This window comes from Typopeltis vanoorti, chromosome 13, assembly GCF_054136105.1.
Source record: "Typopeltis vanoorti isolate ZY-2024b chromosome 13, IOZ_Tvanoo_1.0, whole genome shotgun sequence".
Lineage (NCBI taxonomy): Eukaryota > Metazoa > Arthropoda > Arachnida > Uropygi > Thelyphonidae > Typopeltis > Typopeltis vanoorti.
Window position 1 is genome coordinate 117,477,219 of NC_143561.1, and position 22,679 is coordinate 117,499,897.

General features: G+C 37.3%; 1 protein-coding gene across 7 annotated transcripts in view; it reads left to right on the forward strand.

Moving 5' to 3' along the window:
* LOC150100493 (thiamine transporter 1-like) overlaps positions 1–22,679 on the forward strand; it is a 344,253-nt gene that overhangs the window by 127,063 nt on the left and 194,511 nt on the right. For all 7 annotated transcript variants that reach the window (XM_090402459.1, XM_090402454.1, XM_090402455.1 and 4 more), the window contains exons 4-5: positions 4,034–4,175; positions 17,288–17,484. In XM_090402459.1, the coding sequence (XP_090258585.1) occupies positions 4,034–4,175; positions 17,288–17,484 (339 nt within the window). The remainder of the gene's footprint in view (positions 1–4,033; positions 4,176–17,287; positions 17,485–22,679) is intronic.

The following is a 22,679-nucleotide window of genomic DNA, read 5'->3' on the forward strand; positions in this document are numbered from 1 at the left end:
TCGACATGTTATTTTTGTGATGTGACTCAGTTTGATGTTTGCTATTAACTGAGTGCACAGGTTTTTTTTCTTGAGCAGTTGCAAAATTAAATCTTTCACAAGTTGATAATCCAACAAGGTGTGCATCACTTTGTTTGCCAGAAGTTGCTTGAGATTTTTCATTTCTCTAGGGTTGTTGAACTTTCCGATTAAACTTATTTTATCACTTGTTAAATATTCTTGGTTTGTTTTTAGCTGACAAGTATTCTGTGAATACCCAAATGCCATGCCAGAAGAGTTTGGAAGCTTAAGGGGAAGATCACGACTCTTTACATTCACCACACTAAGTATTCTATAAGTTTTTTTATTTGCTCTTTTAGTAGAGATAATCTACCTTTTGTTTAGATGTTTAGTGCTGGAGGGAATGAAACTTTAGTTTAATCCTTATACTCGTAGAAATTAGACTATTGTCTTGACAGTGTTTAAGAAAAATAAGTCTATTAAAGAATTTAGCACATTTGGCACATACCTTGTTTAAAGTTTTTGTGTTTTTGCTTTCAGCTTTTCCATAAATATGTTTTCTGGAACAAAATAATTACATGAAACTGACATGCAAATAAATAAATTACTGAATAAAATTAATCATTTATGTGCTGAAATTTCTCAGCTCAAGCTTATCAGAGATACATTATCAACATTATCAGAGATACTTTAACAATACATAGTCAGCAAAGAGAGGGAATGAAATCACCTGTAGAACAAGAATATATCCCTCACATGTTTAGTCACTGCATCCAGAACAACATTCTCCACTTGTATCATTTGAATAAAAAATAAAGAACAGAAAAACTCTTGCTAAACTCCTTAATAACTCCCTCCCCCCCAAACCAGACTATAATATATCTTTACCCTATATCAAAAGTACAACATATAAACTGAGCTTCCTCCTAAAAGCAACCTAGAATTAAAATGGCATACAAACCTCTGAACAAAGTTACCACCTTCCTGAGACAAATCAAGGAGTGCTAGGATCCTTTTTCTTTCCCAGGTGTTTATTTGTATTATCTCCTGTCACTGTGGGACACAGTATTTTGGACAGACAGGATGAAACCACCATGGTCAATAAAAAAGGAACATAAAAAGTACATCTGCCATGGACAACTAAAAAGCAAACTAGCACAAACATACCTTGGAGGAAGATCATCTCATGAGATGGAAGAAAGCTAAGCTAGTTCACAAACCCAATTTAAAACAGAGAAGCTTCTTGTAAGTGACACAAGTGCTACAAAACTCAGTTAAGTTCAACAGAACTGATGGTATGATCTTGCATAGATTTTGGCAGACTGCCTTACATTCCTGTGAGCATTAATAACAGAAATTACTATCAGCCACACCACTGTTGCCCTCTGTGGACATGACTGTTCTTGAGGTTATTTTGTTTCATGTCTTCACTGACTGTTTGCTGCTGAAGTGTCTCTGCTAATTCTAGCTTGAGCTGATAAAACTTACTTTGTAAATGATTAATTTAGTCAGTAAATTATTTATTTGCATTTCAGTTTCACAGAGATTTGTTTTGTTTTAGAAACTTCAACACAAATCACAGTGATAGGTATGGAAATTTGAACATGGAAATATCAGCTTTACTCTCTCTTCAAATAGATTCCAAGCATCCATGTATTCCAGTCATCTTCCTGCCTATTCATATCATTTACTCTTTTCTATTGTGCAGTCATTATCATACTGAGGTAAAACATTTGTTGTCATCCCTCTCGCACCTTTCTGCCACACAATCCTTCGTCATTCTGAGATCTCTCAGTGCGTGATTCATACCACTTCCCAAGTCATTCCTACCAAATTTAATATTATCATCTCATCCACATTTTCATGTCACTTGATTGCCGTTGACATCATTCTATCATTCTTCCAGGTAGCAGACACTACTGTAACACTACTCAACATTCGCTAATCATTGAATGTCCCGCACGGTTAGCCTAGTGGCTTTGCGCTTCGCAACCATATGCTTGGGGAAGGAGTGTCCTAGGTTAGATTCCTGTCACCGAGATGAGGAGCTTAAGGATCTTCCTCAGCCGTAACCAAGTTAGCCGGTCTTGGGCGTAGACAGCAGGGTTCCCCCCCCCAATTTATCTAGGGTTTTTCATCCCGCAAGCAGGCAAACCGGCCCAGCGAACACACGAATCTACAGCCATAAATATTTAACCCCCCATGAGGGGGCTCAACTTGCCCCAATAGGGACGGGGGAGAAAAGGGAAGGAACTCCATACGAATAAATAAATAAATAATCATTGAATCTCCACATATCATTATCTTCATGGTTCCATTCATTCTTCTCTCACTAGCATCCCTGAACCTTTCTGTTTCCACTTTCCTTCCTCACATCTCTGTCCCTTGCCTCATCTCAACTTTGTCTCTTCCATTCTCTCATCCTCTTTGTTCTCTTGCTCTCTTGGATGTTATTCCTTTCTCTCACTTTCCTCTTGATCTTCTTTCACTAGCTAACTTCTCAAGTCTGTTAATCTATCCATTCATTTTCATCAATTCATTTATCATGCTTTCCATTTCTGTTCTCAGCACTACTGTTTTTCTTTCAACACGCCCTGTTCTCATCTGACATTCACTTGCTTGTATTTACATGCTAATAAATTATCCATTACCAATTCTCTGCTTCTGCTGTCACTAAAGCCCAAGACAATGACATTTAAATCACCCCTGCTTCCTGTTACTTTATTTACATTTAATGCATATATGCACATTTCCATGCATAAATACGCATTCCTCACTTACCACCTTTTTAATCCACAGGGTGCCCATGTGCATAGCATTCTGCAGAATTTTCTACCATGCTACATATAATGTAGTCTTTAAATGGTGTGTGTGGAGGTAGCTCAATGGTAGCATGTTAGTGAACTGTGCTTTGCACAGTTTACTAACATGATGTCATCCACTCAATGTGTCCTATGTAGCTTCACTGTATCCACTATGGCACTACCACTGGATAAACACAAGATAGAGACAGTAAACTCATCCAAAATAAATACCCAAATCATACAGTCAAACTGAATTTGGTGATGCACTGCAAACCTACCTAAAAATTCTTGATGCTGTCCTAAGGAAAGAAATTTGGTTCATAGATGACCTATCCCCCATTTGTCACTGCTCCAGTAAATTGGCAAACATCATTCTTCCACTCACTGTTTGTCTTGTTAAAACAACAGCAGCAACTGCTCAACACTCCCTTATCAGTATAATTATAAATGCATCAAACCTGCTTCTTCTCTTTCTCATTTATTCAATCTACCTCTGGAACAGCTGTCTTCATAATGTATTTCCCAACAACTTCAACCTCCAGCTGTTTAAGAAAAAATATCAATAGATTTTTTCTCAATCATCTGCACCTCGCACATGGCACTGATGCATGGGATAAATATATAAAAAAAAAAAAAGAAAAAAAAAGCAGTTACCTAAACAGGCTTTCATTCATGGTGCATTAAATTGGAAGGTGAAGGTTTCGTGTAAAAAATCAGCTAACACCTTTTTATTCCCATATAGGGAGCAGGCAAGGTGTTTAGCCCTATCTAACTTTTGGAGACTGAGTGGGCAGTTCAATCTCCACTGGCAGCCAATCAGAGATAGCTGGCCCAAGGCTATCACTAATTAAGTGGCACGCAGTGAAGAGATCCCTAACACAATATATTTAATGTCTGAAATAATGTGGGTTCTACGGTTGATTTTCTTGAGTTTATGGGACGAAAAACCCGAGTTTCCAGGAGAAAAAACCCGCTTGCCCATGCCAGAGATTGACTAACTTAGGAACTGGTCAAAAAAAGGCTTAGAAAAATTTCCTCTAGTCGACGACTAGATTCGAAACAAAGTCTTCCTTCATGCGGTCAAGCGCCGTGGTGTGCAAACGTCACATCCACTGAGCTAGGTTTCCTGTATTCTTTCTATAATATGTGTAAGTCTTCTGCTAGTTATATAGCTTCAATCAGAAGGTGATGCATTATTAATTAATATTTGATTTGTTTCTAAATTGTAGATGATGCAAGTGACCTATGGGATAGCCACTGCTACGGAAGTTGCATATTTTACTTATATTTATTCTTCAGTAGCAGAAGTTATTTATCAGAAGGTAACAGCATATTGCAGAGCTGCAATTCTCTTTGGCAGGTTTCTATCAGGTAAGTTGTAACAAATTTAAAGAGTTTTATATTTTAATGTTAGACAGTTTTAAATGATTTGTTGTTATACAATTATGTAGTGCAAAACATAAGTTTTAAACTACATAATTCCACCCATTAAACCCTATTTAATTTGCCCTTAGATTGATATATTCTTTATTCATACTGGATTCCTTTTCTCTATCAACTAAATACAGTTTTGCATGCTTTTTCTTTTTTTCTTTTTTTTAACTTATATATATATATATGAGTATACTTCCTACAGGACTGTCCTTGTTCTCAAAGAGAGAACGAGGACATTCATTCATTACTTCATTCCCAGTCTTTGCTGAGTGTTCATCTTTAAAGTGCTTTTGTTCATGATTGAGCTGGTAAATCATCAGAAGTGTAAACACTGAATTTAGTCATCGAATTATTTATTTTTATTCTAGTTCCATGTAGTTTTTATTCCAGGAACTTAAACATGAATCATTACAACAGCTACGGAAATTTGAATGAGTAAATATTCATTCCTGCTGCTGTTGTACTCTGGAAAAGCCTGACCTCCTGTGTGTTTCCCAAGGACTATAATATACAGGCCATCAAATTTAGAAATTAAAGATGCCAAGAAATTATATTCTCGGATTCATCCTTTATCCAAGTGTAAGCAAAACCAAGTTTGTACGTGAAGTTACTTCACAACTGGGTGACTTATATGTAGAGGCTAATGACTTCACATCAATTGCTTTAGTGTCCTATAATACAATGCACATATCCTTATAGACATGTATAATGCTATGCATTATGGGAAGGGCCCACTACCCAGATCAGATTTGAACTTTACTGAGGTATATTTAAGTGCAGGGATACCTCTCCAGAAACTCTTGTGATCCCTCGCATCACCCAACAGTTAGTGACCTGAAGAATAATTTAACTCAGTGGTAGTTCCACTCAGTGATAGGCTCACCCCGCCACTGAGAAGGGTCCTTAGCAGTGGCTTTGCCCAATGGCAGGCCCATCCCATCACTGAGCAGAATGGCTCAAAATGGAAAGCAACCACTTCAGCACAAAAGGACATCAGTGGGAGTCAGACTCAGAAGTCATACCAAGGTTGAAGTAATGCAGAAGATATATTTCCATATACAAGTAGTCAAAATGAGTCACACCTTATTACTAAAATACTCTGGATTAGATGTTGAAAGCTTTTTTCCACTTGGTATACTATAAATTAAAGATGCCAAATTATATTCTTGGTTTCATCCTTTATACAAGTATCCCAGTTGTGAAGTTGTTTCATACCAAACTTTTTTTGCTTATATTTGAATAAAGGATGAAACTGAGAATATAATTTCTTGGCATCTTTAATTTACAGATTTGAAGGCCTAATCATGAAGTTATTTCACGCACAAACTTTGTTTGCTTACACTTGGATAAAGGATGAAACCAAAAATGTAATTCCTTGGCATCTTTAATTTACAATTTTGTTATCATGCCTAAACAAGCACTAGACCTAATGTTTATCATCAACTGTTATGTCTGTAACTTAGCCAGAAAGCCAGAAAGATGATAACAACATTAGGATTGACGTCACCAGTTTCCTTTCTAGATCTTTGCCTCCTAAAGGAAATCTATCATTCCTGATAACTCAATGTCTTCAATAAACATAAAGATAACATAGTCATCACCAGTGCCAGCAAGAGAAGTTCTACTATTCTCCTTATTACCAGTGAAGAGAATAAGAAATGGACATTATTTTCAGAGACTGCTCCACTTACAGACATCTATATTATGATTATGCTAAATCAGAGATCAAGAAATTAAACTCCAAAAACGTTTCTTCCTGGCCTCCTCACATCACAAAACAAATGTAAACTATTCAGTTGCTGTCCTGAACAAACCCAATTCCCCCCCCCCCCCCAAAGACCTATATTAGATGCTCCTGATTCCATCAACATCTTCATCAAATTACTGATATCTCACGGTGGGGGGGGTGCACAGGATAATTATGATAGCACTACTTGAAAAAGTTACACCATTATTAACTTCCAATCAACAATCTTCCTCTAAATTAATCTGTTGTCTGTCAAGATTCCCATATTATCAGATCTTATATTTCTGTCTTTTAAGGTGACTTTTATTGTACCAATCCATCTAACATCTTGGTCTACCTCTGGGTCTTTTTTTCTGCACCTGGCAAAGAACACTTGTTTTACTAATTTTTCTTCTCCCATTAAGAAAGAAATTAGAACACTAAATTAGCTGTATACAAGATGGTGTTCAAACCAATTTAACTTATGGATCTGAGAGCTGTGTTAGAAATAAAACACTTGATCAAAGACTGGAGACCTCTGAAATGAGTTCTGAGAAACATTAGTGAAGTGAACAGATGACATCATTGGTAGTATCACATTAAAAATGAGGATGTTAGGAACTTCCCATTGTTAGCATTCAGTTAGCATGTGTTAGTAATCCCATACCACCTGAGATTTGCAACTTCATAGCTTTGCAACTGTTAAATAATTGATAAACCAGAATACAAATGATAAATTCATTACTGTATGCATGATGAAACATTGCTAGTTGTTGCTATCACATTCTGTGGTATCACACGTGCTATATCCTAGGTCCATGGCAGTTAAATTTTTGATGAAAGCAGCCATACTTGATGTCAGATTAATTGGCAGAAGAATTAAAATGCGTGATACCACGGAACGTGATAGCAACAACTAGCAATGTTCCAACATGCATACAGTAACGAATTTATCATTTGTATTCTGGTTTATCAGTTATTTAACAGTTGTGAAGTTATCAAAAACATCTAATAGACATAATTAATTGTTAATAGGCTTTTTGTGTAAAACCTCTATGTACCATTACCCCTGATGATGTAAGTCTTACAATGTATGAAACTTGTTGGATTTTAATTGTTTATTTTTAATAAACTCCATATATTACAATGTAGTCTTAGTACCAAAAACTTCCTACAGAACTGCTTGACCACAGAAACCTACATGTACATCTGGAAACTCACGGTGAGTGCCTATGGTCTAAAGCAGTGGTTCTTAACCGGTGTTCTCTGGAACACTTGTGTTCCATGAATTGGTTACAAGTGTTTCGCTGGTGAAAGATGACACGACTTCTGAGTGTAATTGGCTACTCTGAATAAAAATGTTCAGGGAATTATTTCCGATATAACAGAACAATTAACAATATTGGAGAAAAGATTTCAAGTTACTTTCCTTCCTTAAATACACAATTATGACTGGATATGAAATCCATTTGGCACAGTTAATACATTGAGTTGTGAATTTTCGTTACAAGAAGAACGATTAGTTACCTTGTCAGCAGATCGTACTCAAAAAATGAAACACTCTGAAATAATTCTTGAGGAATTTTGTATTTTTGTCAAGCCGAAAACCCAGCTCTCTCCACAAGAGCACTGAAAATTTTGTTAGTTTTCAACATCATATTTGTGTGAGCCTCGGTTTCTCAATATTAACCCATATAAAAACAAAAAAGCGTGAAAAACTTAGTAATATAGACAAAGATATGAGGGTAGCTATATCACATATTAGACCTGATATTGCTGAAACCTGCAAAAGCTGACAAGCTCAAGTATTGCATTAAAATAAGTTCCATTTTTATAAAAGGCAACTCCATGCATATGCTTATTGTTAGCTTTATGACCCTAATGCTTTTGGTATTCCCCAAATTTTTCTTATAATAAAAAGTGTTCCGTGACTTTGAAAAGGTTAAGAACCACTGGTCTAATGCAACACAACTAGAAAAATTATGCATTAAACATAAGAACTTCATCAGCCGATTAACGGTTCTGGTTTGATTCAGAAACAACGATATTGTACCTAATTTTGTTAGAATTAAACATGCATTCCATTCAGCTAAAGCAAATAGAACTTACAGAAAAACCAAACTAGCTATCTTAAGAGAGTAGATTGCAGCCACTAGATCAGAGCTTTCAAAGATAGATTAAAATACTTTACTATACATAGTGAATTGGCTACATTGCTACATCCGACTTATTGGATAGCCTTCACAGAATTATATCTAACAAAGCTACAATGGTTGCAAATCATAAGAAATATAATTTAATTAGAAAGTTTAACTTGCTTCAACAAGAAAAAGAAAAACATCTAGATCAGTCTAAAGTTGTGATAAATCTTTCTTCTAAAGTCCTGACAGAAACAGAAAAAAATCTTTCCATAGTGCAAATTGAAAAAAAAAAGAAAAAGAAAAAAGGAATCCGCAATCTTCCTAGAGATTCGGCCGATCTCATCCGCATACAAAACTTCAGCCTTATTACTAAACTGTAAAGGACCACATAGAAACTTACCTAAATCAGAATTTATAGCCTGTAAAAATTAAAACTAGGAAAAAAAACATGGTAATAGTCAGGGCAGATAAAGGAAATATACAGTAGTTATGAATTCAGAAGAATATTCAAGAAAAATAAACAGCCTATTAGAAGATAGTATTGCTTGTTTGAATTCATGATTTAATTAGTGATAAATATAGTTTGTGACAGGATATGACAGGATTGTTGAAAGAAGCAAGAAAGAAAAGTAAAAGAGTGAAAATTATTACTGAAGAATGGCAGCCCCAGGTTGTGTAGAAGAGATGGATATGAGTTTTTTTTATGTCTGGAGGGAGTTTGATGGTATGGCTTATATAAAAGAGACTGATGGCCTGCACTTGAATGGATTTGTCATCAGGAGCCTGGAGAAATTATATATTAGAGTCAAGACCTAATGCAGAGTCAGGGAAACTAAATCATCACAGGAGGAACAGTAAGAATGTGAGTAGAGTTTATTTTCCTCCCAATAGTAACTCTACCAGGAGGTAATTTATTTCCTACAAGCTGCATCGCATACAATGCATGTATTATAGATAGCTTCCAAGTACTTTCTTTCACTACGCATTATTCCTGCTTCCTATGCAGGGTCTGCGTGTTACTTAGATGCGACTTCTTGTTAGTACCACTCCCAACCGACCTGTCGCCTAGCCTGCTGCTGGGGGAATATATTTTTGACTGTAGAAGCGTATGTTCACGGGGCCAGTTTGTCTGCTTGCGGGATGAAAAACGCCAGATAAACTGGTGGAAAAAACTTTACTGCCTGCGCCCAAGACCGGCAAACTTGGCTATGGCCGAGGAAGATCCTCAAGTTTCTCACTTCTTCGACGGGAATCGAACCTGGGTTACTCCTTCCCAAGGCATATGGCTGCAAAGCGCAAAGCCACTAGGCTAACCGCAGATCGATAGCTTCCACGTACTGATTAATTTATATTTTTGTATCAATATTCATATTTACATTTATATTTTTACATCTATATGTATGTATTCTGACCTTTACATTCATTTTTATATTTATGTTTTTATATATATTCATATTACATAAGCATAGTGGATATTAGATCCAGCATTATTTCAAAGCCGAATATAGAAATTATGAAGGTTTCGTAAGTTGACCAGAGAGCTTGCAGGAATACATTCCTCACCAGTCATGAGTTTGCTTGGTGTGGACTAATTAAAGGACATAGGTGCTGCCCAAGCATCTATATATTTGCCTTTTATTAGTCCATTTTGATAAGGTTTCATTTTGGCCTGACAACTGTTTCGAACTGGTTGACATTTCAAGTTGCTTAGTACTGAATGAGAGTTTTTGCTCTCTTAGGGTATCTGCCTGGTGTCTGAAGAGAAATAATCAGTTCAAAACAGCTGTCAGGCCAGTGAAACATTATCAAAATGGACTAATAAAAGGCAAATATATAGATGTTTGGGCAGCACCTATGTCTTTTAAGTGGATTGTGTTTTGTTTTGTGTGTGTTAGTTCAGCTATGGTATGCAAATGTGACAATGATTTCAAATGTTATTGAACATGGTTATGAAGAATCTGGTGGGGGGATGGAAATGTATACTTAGGATTCAGATTCACCTGGTGCATCTGTGTATGAAAAAGAGAAAGGTGCCCAAATGGGCCAAGCAGACTATAGATGCAAATGAATGAAAAAACCAGGACGTAACTTGTTATGTATATACATAAATGCTATCATCATAAAATAAAGTAGTAGAGTTTATTGCATTATTGAATATGTTTTGGCTTATGATTATCATCGATAGTGAAACCTGGCTATCAGAGGTCAATGTGTAACTGGAATCAAGTGGAAAGGGCAATGCATTTTTTTGGGATGGTATGCAACAGTATGGAGCACCTCCACCTTTATTAATAGTTTTATGTGACATGCTTATCTGGCAGCACATTTAGAAATGTGTAATTTTTTTAGACTTTAACTATTATTTAAATAAGCTTAGTTATTTAATGAAATTTGCATTTTTGCACTAAGTGTGTTGCTAAGATATTTGTTATATAAAACTTTATATCTATTTTATTATTATTAAGAGAAACCTCCAGGGAGTCATGGACTCATCGAGGGGAGGCCACATGCACCAGCTATCATACTTATTCTTGAATTCATTCACACTGCTTGCACATTCACACACCACTCCATGAGAGAAAAATCTAGTCCTCATCCTCTTCTTAGCAGCATTCATTCTCAGCTTCCAAGAATGCCCTCTTGTCCTTTCCCCACCTTCCATAAAACGAAAAATTCCATGAACTGAAATCATGTGTGACCCTTTCAGAAGTTTGTAAGTCTCAATCATATCACCACCTCTTTCTCCTTTTTGCTAGTTTCTGCATTCTCCAAATTCTCATTCCATCTTCATAATCAGTATTCCACAAACCTGATATCATTTTTAACACCCTCGTTTGCTCTTTCACTACTGTATCCAAATCACATGGCAACCAGGAGACCAGACCAGCACACAATAGTCCAAGTGAGGTCTTAATAAGGTCTTGTAAAGAGGCAAAATGACATCCTTATCTTTACATGTGAATGTTTGTTTCAGTATTGCCAGTATTCAGTTTCTTCTAGCATAATCTCACCAATATAATATGACATTGGATAACTAATCACCAAAGTGCATGACTTTACATTTACTGACATTGAACTGACATCCATTTTCCCATGCCCACAGTTTCAGCTTATTCATATAATCCTGAAGTACTGCATAATAACAGCATTCCTGATTATCCTACTTATCTTTTCATCATCAGAAAATAACTATACGTTGCCTGTCAAATCCTTCCCAATATCATTAATGTACAGATTGATTAACAGTGGACCAAGGACTGATCTTTGTGGTATACCACTGGTTACCTTAAATCTTGCAGATTTGCATCCCTCGTATACCACTTTTTGATGTCTGTCAGTTAGCCATCCTCTTATCCAAGCTAATATTTTATAACCAGACCCATATTCTCCAATTTATGCAACAGTCTACCATGCTGTTATCAGTCAAAAGCCTTAGCAAAATCCAAAAGTATCATGGTGTATCATTTCCCTTGTCTAACTCAGTGGTAACATTATTATAGAATATGAGCAAGTTGCTAAAACTTGACCTTTCCTTAGTAAACCCATGCTGTTCATTGCAAAAAAGAGATTCACTGTCAACCCATTTCTGAATGCGAGACCTAACCAATTTTTCCAAAATCTTCACCACCACTCCTGAAATACTAATTGGTCGATAGTTGGATACATCAGTCTTTGCACCACCCTTGTGCAAAGGAATTAACATACATTCTTTCCATTCCTGCATAATATTTCCTGTTCTGAGACTCAAATTATATAGCCTGGTCAAAGGAATAGCTGGATCAGCTGAATACTCTTTTAGCACCCATGCTGATATCCCATCAGTCCCTATTGCTAAATTCTTATTCAGTTTGTGCAACAGCTCTAATACTTCATGCACCTAAGTTTCTTCATTCAGTGAAGAGATAGCAGTGAACTCAAAATGGGCACTCAAGGTTGGTCGATTAGTAGAGCCTCTGCTACTAATGGCTCAGCAAAAAGTTAAGCAAGTTTGAGTGTGGTTAGTAGTTGGAAGGGATCAATCTTTCGATGCTGTTGGCACACTCTCCCTCGATGAGTCTTTGGACTCCCTGGAGGTATCACATAATAATAATAAAATAGTTGAACAATCTCTTCTGCATCTGTCACCCCTCACGGCACTTGCATTCAGAAGAATTATATTCTTTTGTCATATTCTTTATTTCTTTTACTTGCAACATGTCAACAGAATTCTTATGGGCTGTCTTTAGCTTGCTGAGCCAGTTTCTTTTCATACTCAGACTTCATTTTCCGTACAATAGTTGTTATTCTTCTAGCCTGCTGCTTTTAATTGTCATTACAGTCATCGTTTTAGGCACAGAATATTCCTTCCATGTCATCCTTTCTTATAAATCAGGTCAAGACCCTATGATCACTCTCACCAATTGGTGAGAGTGATCATAGGGTCTTGACTTGGGAGGTGGCTAAAGGTGTGGAATTTACAAATAAGACAGGGTACATGCGGAATTATCAGGCTGGTAAGTATGACAAGCTTAGGAGTTTGATTGGTTCAGTGCCATGGCATGTAACACTGCAAGGACTGGATATTGATAGCGCATGGGAGGCGGTTAAGAAGTGTTTGCATGAGGCAATGGCTGACTGTATACCTAGAGTCCGAATAATAAATCAAGCAGGGGTTAAATGGATGAATAACACCATTAAGCTTGAGCTGCAAAAAAAGAAACAACTGTGGAGGGAATTTAAGGAGAAAGGTGACCAGCAGGCACATGAACAGTATAAAGCGTAGGCCAGAAGGGTAACGAGCGTGGTAAGAAAAGCAAAAGTGGATTATGAAAGAACATTAGCCATGCAGGCTAAAGAGAATCCCAAACAGTTTTTTCAATATGTTGCAAGTAAAAGAAAAAATGTATATGGTAGAATGATTTTAAAGAATGGCAATGGTAGGAAGGTAACCGAATCAGTTGATATAGTTGAATTACTGAGCGAGCACTTTGCAAGAGTATAACATCCAAGGGGTGACATTGCAGGAATGAATGAACCAATAGCTTATACAGGAATTGTGGTGAATGAAGTGGAGGTGAATAATCTATTACAAAACCTCAATGTCAATACATCTGTGGGATTGGATGGTATACCAGCTCGTGTCGTATGTGAAGCGGCTAAGGAATTGTCAGTGCCCTTGACCATTTTGTTTAATTTGAGTCTCAGGTCTGGGTTAGTCCCTAGGGGGTGGAAAGAGGAGAAAATAGTTCCACTGCATAAAGGAGGTTCCAAGACTGCTGTTGTAAATTACTGACCGATCAGCATATCAGGAATCGTTGTCAAGGTCTTGGAGAAAATAGTCAAGAGAAAAATATAGGATTGGATAGATAAAAATGGGATACTGTATGGGGGGACAGCATGGTTTTGTGAAGGGTAGATCATGCCTCAGTACTTGCTCACGTTTTATAACACAGTGATGGCTGAACTGGATAAGGGTAATGGGTTTACAGTGATTCTACTGGACCTTGCTAAGGCCTTTGACAGGATACCACATGGAATTCTAATCAGTAAACTGCAGCATATGGGGATGGATATAGGGTTGGTGAGATGGATAGGACGGTTGTCGATGGAGAGATATCAGAGAGTGGTTTATTCAGGAGTAGAGTCCAAAAGACGGCCTGTGACTAGTGGTGTGCCGCAGGGTTCTGTTCTTGGACCACTACCTTTCAATTTGTTCATTAACGATATAGGAAAGGATCTGAGAGAAAGTGTTCATTTGTTTGTTGATGATGCAAAGTTGGGTAGAGCAATAGTGAGTGCACAGGATGTCAAAATTTAGCAAGATGATTTGGATAGTTTGGAGGACTGGGCTAAGGAGAATGGATGTCAATTTAATGTGGCAAAGTGTAAGGTTATGCATTTTGGGGTGAAAAGATAAGCAGGTATATCACATTGGTGGAACTGTACTCCTGGAGATTGATGAGGCCATGGATTTGGGACTGTTGGTGGATAGGGAGTTGAAGTTTAGGGGACACATTGCAAAAGTGGCTAAATCAGCTCATCAAATCACTTGGTTGCCAAAAAATACTTTAACAAGCAGAGACAAACAGGTTATTGTTCCTCGAGTCTTGATAAGACCCCATCTAGACTACTGTGCCCAGATTTGGGTGCCAGGGTTTCTTCTTGATGGGGAGGAGGTGGAGAGGATCCAGAGACGAGTGACCAAGATGATAGCAGGTCTATGGAATGAACCTTATGAGAACAGGTTGAAGATTTGTGGGTTGCAGAAATTAGTTGATAGGCAGTAAAGGGTGATATGATTGAGACATTCAAATTACTGAAGGGTTTTTGAATAAGATTAATTCAGAAGATATTTTTGAGAATAGGACTGGTGATGGGAAGACTAGGGGCCATACATGGAAGCCGGGCAAGAGTGTGGTTAGCAAGTGTGGTAGAGCTAGGTTTTTTACTTGGAGAGTGGTGAATGAGTGGAATAAGCTGCCAGAGTCTGTTGTGGGTGCCATGACTGTGAATGAGCTCAAGGCGAGGTATGATAGATACTGTGTGAATGTCGAATAGTTGTTCTTGACATGTTAGGGCCTCCCTTGATGAGTGTAGGGACTCCTTAGAGTTGCCTGTAATAATAATAAATCTCTTGCTTAATAAGGTTACACATCTATTTGACTCCTACCTTATGTATTCTTTGAATTCTCGGGACACATTCTGATATTGCATCATTTAAATATTTTTTAAATGCTTCCAATGCACTGTCGATATTCTTCCCATCCAGTAACTGATACCATTCCACTGAACTCAGTATATGATCTCCCAGGTCTGTAACACCTCACTGTGTATTTGATCTTATTAGATTTCACCTCACACCAGATGACTTCAAACTCATTGCCACATGAAATACTGTTACTAGTTCTGCAGTAATTGGTCTCAACACTAACTGGATTCGAGTCATCTGATATTATTAGCAGCATGCCCCTTCTTCTCATATCCTGTCTATCCTTCCTAAAAATACTGTACCCTTTACACTCAATACCAGTTAGTATTATTTTTAGAATTTTAAATTACTTTCATCTTTATATATTAGCACCTTCACACCATGTTATGTCTTGAGCAAGTTGCACCTCATGCAGATCTCCACTGATTGTTTCGTTTAGCAAGTTTTCGAAATAACTGCTCCATACATCAAGGATATCTTTTTTCTCTCCAGTTTTCATGTCACCTTTATCATCTCTAATTCCTTTTACATCTTTCCTCCATTCCTGAGCCTTTTCAACAGCCTCCAGAATATTTTACCACCTTCTTGATATTTATTTTTCATTTTCTTACCAAAGTTGAACTTTTGATATGCTTTCTTCTTTCCCCTCACTGCCTCTTTAACTTCCTATGACCACCATGGGATTCTGATTTTTCTATCCTTGCAGACAACCTCACCACATGCCTCTCTGGCTGAATCAATCAATGTTTTCTTCAGGATTTCCCACTGAACCTCCAAGGTTTGGTTCCTTTTCTCAAATTTTCTCGAATAAAAGAATCAACTTTTATTTGCTTTAAAACTTTCTTACATGTTCTTCTTTTGAATATGAAATTCAATTTTATCATACTCAAGACCAAATGGTGATCATTTCCATACACATCATTATTATTATTAGCTTTGCTCTATATATCATTATTAGCTATGCTCCTATATCATTTATGTACAAATTAAACAGCAGTGGTCTAAGTCCTGTGGCACACTACCAGTTGCCCACCTTTTCCTTGTTTCTGCTCCTTCATACAAACTACTTTTTTGGTATCTTTCCATAGCTAACTGCTAACACCCATCCTAGTATCTATATCAGCAGTTTCATATCTGTCCCCATTTCTTATCTATTAATATTCTAAACACTTCCTATTCTTAAATTTTCAATCTTCTGTGTCCTCTTTCTTGTTGTGATTCAACCCTACTCCTAATATGGCATTTACATCATCCATAATTTCATGAGGTGTCAGCAGATGACATATGAGATGACGTATATAAAGAGCAAATTTTCTCCAGATGGCACTATGCTGGGTTTTTCTTTGAAGTTTCACTTCTGTGGACCCATCTCTCCTGACATCATCCATCTGTTTTGCTGTCAGAGTGCTCTCTCCCCTTTTTTTCATGTATTCTATCCTCTATTAATTTTTTTGAGAATTCCCACCTATTTTGTCTATTTGTCCAAAGTATTTCATCTTAACTTTCACTGTCATTGGAGTCTTAAGTTTTACCAGTACTCTCTAGGACCTATTAGTTTGTCTGTTTTTCAATATATGCAACTCCTGACCATTTTTTGGCAACACCACATCCCAAAAGCAGTTAGCTATCTTTTACCTGTTAGACATCTAGTAAATTCTTTTAGCATTTACAAAAAAATATAATAGAACAGTAACAAATATCGTCATAGTTTAGAGCATTGGTTCTGTAACTTTTTCCTATCAGAATTCCTTTACACTCTTAAAATTTATTGAGGACCCGCAGAGAGCTTTGGTTTATGTGGGTTATTTCTCTTGATATTTACCACATTAGAAATATTAATACTTAGAAAGTTTGAAAATATTTTCTTAATTCAACAAAAAGTAACAATAATAAATCCATTACATATTAACATAAATAAAATTCTCTATGAAAAATAACTATTTTTTTTAAAACAAAACAAAAAAAAAACTGGTGAGAAGAGTGGCATTGTTTTACATTTTTGCAAATCCCTGTTTCTGCATTCAGTCTATTGTTATATGTAGTTTAGGTTGAAGTATATAAAGAAAACCGTACTGTACACTCATGATAGAATGAGAGTGAAAAAGGCAGATAACTGTTTAGTATGATAAAATAGTTTTGACCTTATGGATCCCATGAAAGGGTCTCTCTCTCCCCCTTCTACTTGGGTTAACAAATCACATTTTGAGAAATGCTTGGTTCAAGCTTTTATTTTGAAGTGAACAAATATGTCACATTTTGTATTCTTACAACTTGTAATTCATCTCTAGCCACGTACATTCCAATGTGTCTAGAGTAATTGTAATTATATCATCTTTGATTTTATCTTTTAACTCTTGTAGTGATGTAGATCTCCATCACTTTTGATGTGTACACTTTATCTTTTACAATAACTTCACAGGAAAAAAAACTATTTTATATGAAGTGGACATGTTTTGTAATGAATAATACTCATTTGTTTTTTCTTTTTTAACAGGTGTATTGTCACAAATCTTAATATCTACACATGCAATGGATTATATGCAGCTGAATTATGTATCATTGACAAATGTAACCATTGCTTTCATAATAGGAATTTTTTTGTCAATAGCACCAGCAGGTGTTTATTTTCATCATGAAAATGTTATACTGGATGGAGTTACTGAAGACGGTCATAACCAGATTAATCCTAAGGTAAATGAACACACATCCCAATAATGTATATATAAAAACACACACACACACACAAAAGTTTTTTTAAGTGCAAGTTTCACACAATTTTTTGCTACCCTATCTTGTTTGAAATAACTACTTTTCAAGGATATTCTTAATTCTGTAGATCCTTAACTTTAATAAGTTTTATTACAAAATGTATAAGCATCTATAAGATAATTTGGAATGTTTGTCTATCCCATATGTATATTGTTCATGGACTCTGCATGGCTTCAGTTTTTTTGAAATTCATTATTTTAATTCCCATAGAAATGTTTTCATGCCATAAATTTTTGCTTGAAATTTGCATGGAGGGCTAGAGTCACTGAAGAATGTGGCAGTGGATTTGAGCTGTGCTAGAAAAAAGTGTTTTTAAATGGTATATAGTGTGACTTCCATCACGAATTGCACTACATTTTTTTTCAGTAATACAAATACAAGTGGTGCTGCTTTTAGAGTTTAGTTGTTGTTTATATTGTGTTATTTTTGGTTACCGAGAAGGCGAGGTCAGAGTTGGACATCTACAGTGGAAGAGAAGAAGAAGAAGATGAGTTTCATATTTAGTTATTTAGTATAGTTAAATATATTATTAAATCACTTAAGGAATTGAACAACGTAGATACGAATATAAATTAAATTATACTTTAATAAATATTTTTGATATTTCGGCAATGTCATGTTGCCATCTTCAAATGGAACTTACAAAAAAAGGCACGTGAACGTAGGCACTACAACACAGTAACTGAGAATGAAGAGATGAAGCTATTGTTCTCCTAAAAGTCCTGATAGTGCCCTCTAGCGGGCTTAGTAGGTGTGTTCTTGGCCATTGGGCTGAAGGTCTGCTGATGTAAGCCTCCCAAATTTGGGGCAGTCACATACAACCAAATTTGTTGAGGTTTGGAGAGTTTCTTAGGGCTGAGGCTGATTCCATAAATAGTCTTTCGAATTTGTATTTGTTACGGTGTATTACTGTAGCTTTCTTCCACCGTATTCTGTGGCGTGCATCCAGAGCATGGTCTGCAAGATCAGAATGGCTGTACTTGTGAAAACAGATGTAGTTCTGTTCAGAAATTCTGATATTCGCTGTCCTGCCTGTTTGGCCAAAGTAAGACAGTTTACAGCTACAAGGGACCTGGTATACACCAGGTAGATCTAGGGGAAGTGGTTGGTCTTTAGTGGAGCGGATAAAGGATGCCAATTTTCTGTATGGCCTGTAACAGGAGGTCAGGTCATGTTTTTTTAAGATTTTGGTAATTTTTTCCAAGGTGCCTCGGATGTAGGGAATGGTGATGGATTTAGAGTAATCCTTGTTGTGGAGGGGGGGGGGGCTGTGGTTTGTCATCATCATCATCAAATTCCTGCCATGTACCCTCAAGGGGTGCACAGGATACGATAGTACTACATGAAAAACTTACATCATTACTAACTTCCTATCTACAATTTTCCTCCAGATCAGTCTGTTACTTGTCAAGGCTCCAATATTATCAGATCTTATATTTCTATCGTCTAAGGCACTTTGTACCGTATCAGTCCACCTATATCTTGGTCTTCCTCTGGGTCTTTTTCCTGCCAACCTGGCAGAGAACACTTGTTTTGCCAATCTTTCCTTGCCCAATCTGTTTAAATGACCATACCACCTGAGATTAGCTCTGCTAAAGCATTCCTGGATGCTGACAATGTCAAGTTCTTTCATAATATCCTCGTTTTTAATATGACATTGCCGTTAATGCCATCTGTTCATGCCTATAATCTTTCTCAGGACACTCATATCTTTGGCCAAGTGTTTTACTTCTGACCCAGTTCTCAGATCCATAAGTTAAAACTGGTTTGAACACTTGTATACAGCTAATTTAGTGTTCCGATTAATTTCTCTCTTATTCCATATGGATTTATCCAATTGACTTCCTACTATACCAGCTTTATTGATTCTGTTGTCTATTTCCATATTTAATTTACCATCTTCACTAAAAATCGTGCCTAAGTAGGTGAAATGTTTTACTTGTTCCACAGGTTCTCCGTTCACAATGCAGTTGACACCTTCAACGATTCTGCCTATTTTCATTATCTTTGTCTTTTTATTGCTGACCTTCATACCATATCTATTACAACAGTAATTCAATTTAGTCAAGGAATCTTGCAGACTCGTAGCTGATTTATCGATAAGTATAACATCGTCCGTATAAAGCAAAGCTGACATTAACATCTCCAGTGCCATCTGCTATGGGACATAATGGCACTTTTTCTTTATGTATTTTTGGAGGAGTCCGTAAATACGGGGGGGATATAGAGTTAAATGGCTTTAATCTATTGGTAACTTCTATATGTCAAGAAGTGACTTTCTTAAGGAGCCTGTGAAGTTTTCTAATTTGTGAGTTGGTGGGATTGTGTTCGATAGGGCGGTAAGTAGCCCGATCTAATAGAAGAGCATTAAGCTTACCTGTGTAGTGCTTTTGGTTAAGTACTACAGTTGCATTTCCCTTATCTGCTTTGGTGATAACTAATTCTTTATTACTCCTCATTTCCTGCAGAGCTTTATATTCCTTGTTGGATATGTTGGTTTTTGGTGGTCTTGCTTTGGAGAGGACAGTCTTACACTGTTGGCGATTTGATGTGGAAGGTGGTGGATTCCGCGTTCGATCTGGATCATAATATCCTCACTAGGTATTTTTTCTGGGAGCAATGGTGAAGTTGTGGCTACGTGAAAAGCGCGTTTAGTGCTTCAGGCTTCAGGGTGACTGAAGAAAGGTTTACATAAGTAAATTAGCTTACAGTAGAGCGTTTAGTATTTAGCATTCAGTTGTAGTAGTTCCTCGGCACTATTTGAATGATGGCGGCAGCTGCAACTCCAGTTACAAATGGTGTGTTGCCAAGTCCTCTCTCATTTAAGCACTCTATTTTGCATAACATAATACAGGAGTTTGTGGCATGCGGTACTTGTGGTATGTATGTGACCCGGCAGTTGGATATGCGGCGGGTGAGAGAAAGGGGAATGCGTATATGCGCAAAATGTAGGCAATGAGAGGAACTTAATGAGTTAGAGATTACAATAACTGACTTCGTTGCATCTGGGGTGGGAAAATCTCAGCCTAGAGAGACAAGTAGTGTGATAGAGGGTGAGAATGATGAGCAGAATATGAATGAAAAATCAAGAGCGGGTAGTATGGAAGGCTTAAATGATTGTGAAGTTTTTGGAGATTGTCTTGTTTGGAAGGATGAATGGCGAGCAAGAGTGGCTAATTTGCAGAGAGAGAGAGAGAGAGATAGATGAGCCGAAAGAGGATGTGGAATGTCTCAGGAATGAGATGATAAGTATGAAAGATGAGATAGGGTGAATCAGAGTAGGAGTGAGAAAGTTATGAGAATGAGAGAAGAGGAGAGAATAGAAACAGTAGAAGAGAGAGAGAGAGAGAGTTATGAGAATGAGAGAAGAAGAGAGAATAGAAACAGTAGGAGACAGGGAATGAGAGAGTTTTTGGAATGATAGAAGAGGAGAGAATAGAAACAGTAGGAGAGAGGGAATGAGAAGAATGCAAGGGAGTGCTGGAACCAGGGATAGAGTGATGACAGAACAGCAGGTAAGTAGGGGAATGCAGAGAGAAAGGATTAGAGGAGGGAGGATTAGAGTGAGGGATGCAGGTGAGCAATCAAGGAACAGAGTGGTGAGAGATATGATATGGAGACTCTATGATCTGTGGTGTGTAAGATAAGATGCCAGAGGAGTGTTGCCTGGAGGAATGATAGAAAGTGTGGCTATGGCAATTAAGCGGGGTGAAAGCGTGGATGAGATGATTGTGATGGTGGGCATGAATGACTTGAGAGGCAGTGTAAATCGGGTGGCGAGAGATCTGAGATTCATGCTTGAGGTTGTACAAAAGAAAACACAGAGAGGAAAGATTGTGTGTGTTACCCAGGTATGATAATGATGAGCTGAGCAGAAGAGCAGTACTAATGAATAGCATAGTAGCCAGAGTGTGTCAGAAGAGAGGATTGGAATATGTGAATGCTTGGAAAACATTTGAGGAAAGAAAGGAGCTGTATGCAAGAGACCGTTTGCATTTGAATGAGGAAGGATGCTGGCATCTGAGAGATTGCTGTTTTCTGAATGAGTCGATGTTTCAATGCAGGGAAACTAGAATTCCCTGGGCGGATGGTAGCAGAGGTGGCCTCTTGTGGGAATGGGTACTTGGGGGAAGGGGAAATGACATAGGTAACACTGAGTCCAGTGGAGTCTGGAGGAGATAATGATAGGTATAGAAGCAGTGACATTTTTATGCTTTATGCTAATGCCAGGAGTGTCCAGAATAAAGGAGAAGAATTGGTGGCATTAATAGCATCAGCCTGGCCAAATATTATTGGGATCTCTGAGATGTGGTTGATGGAAGATGATATAATAACAGGAATAGAAGTAGCAGGGTATAGCATTTTTTGGCAGGATAGGAAGAGAAAATGCGGAGGTGGAGTCATCACTAATAATCAATAAGTCATCAATAAGTCATCACTTATCATACTGCTTATGATAAGTGATGACTTATGTCCTCTAAGAGTGGAGGCTTTGGAAGGCACTGACACTAATGGTTTTGAAAGCATATGGTGTGAGGTAGAGGTAGGCAAGACAGGATATTTAATAGGATGTTGATACAAGCTAAAGAGCACAGAGGGTGAGGAGAAGGAGATGTTTAGGCAGTTGAGCTTGGCAAGTGCAAGAAGAATGATTGTTATGGGAGATTTTAACTACAGCAGTCTAAGTTGGGAAGAGGACAATGTGTGTAGTTATAAGGGAATGGAATTTCTGGAATTCTTGAGGGACAGATGTCTTAGGCAACATGTAATAGAGGGAATAAGAGGTTCAAGAGTTTTAGATTTGGTCATAGCATCAGAGGAGCTGATAATAACTGCGATGACATCTCTCCCCCCCCCCCCCTGTTGGAGAGAGTGACCATGTGGTTTTGACTTGGAAGATGAATAGACATGCAGGAGTATCAAAGAAGAGGGAACGTATGGGGAATTATAAGGCAGGTGATTATAATAGTCTTATAAGGTTATACGGTGATCAGCACTCATATTTGTAAATTTAGGGACACAAAAACACACGTGTTGAACGGATTATTTTATTAATTACTAATAAAATAAAACTTGACGTTTCGACCGCTATATCGAGGTCATCATCGGAAGAATAC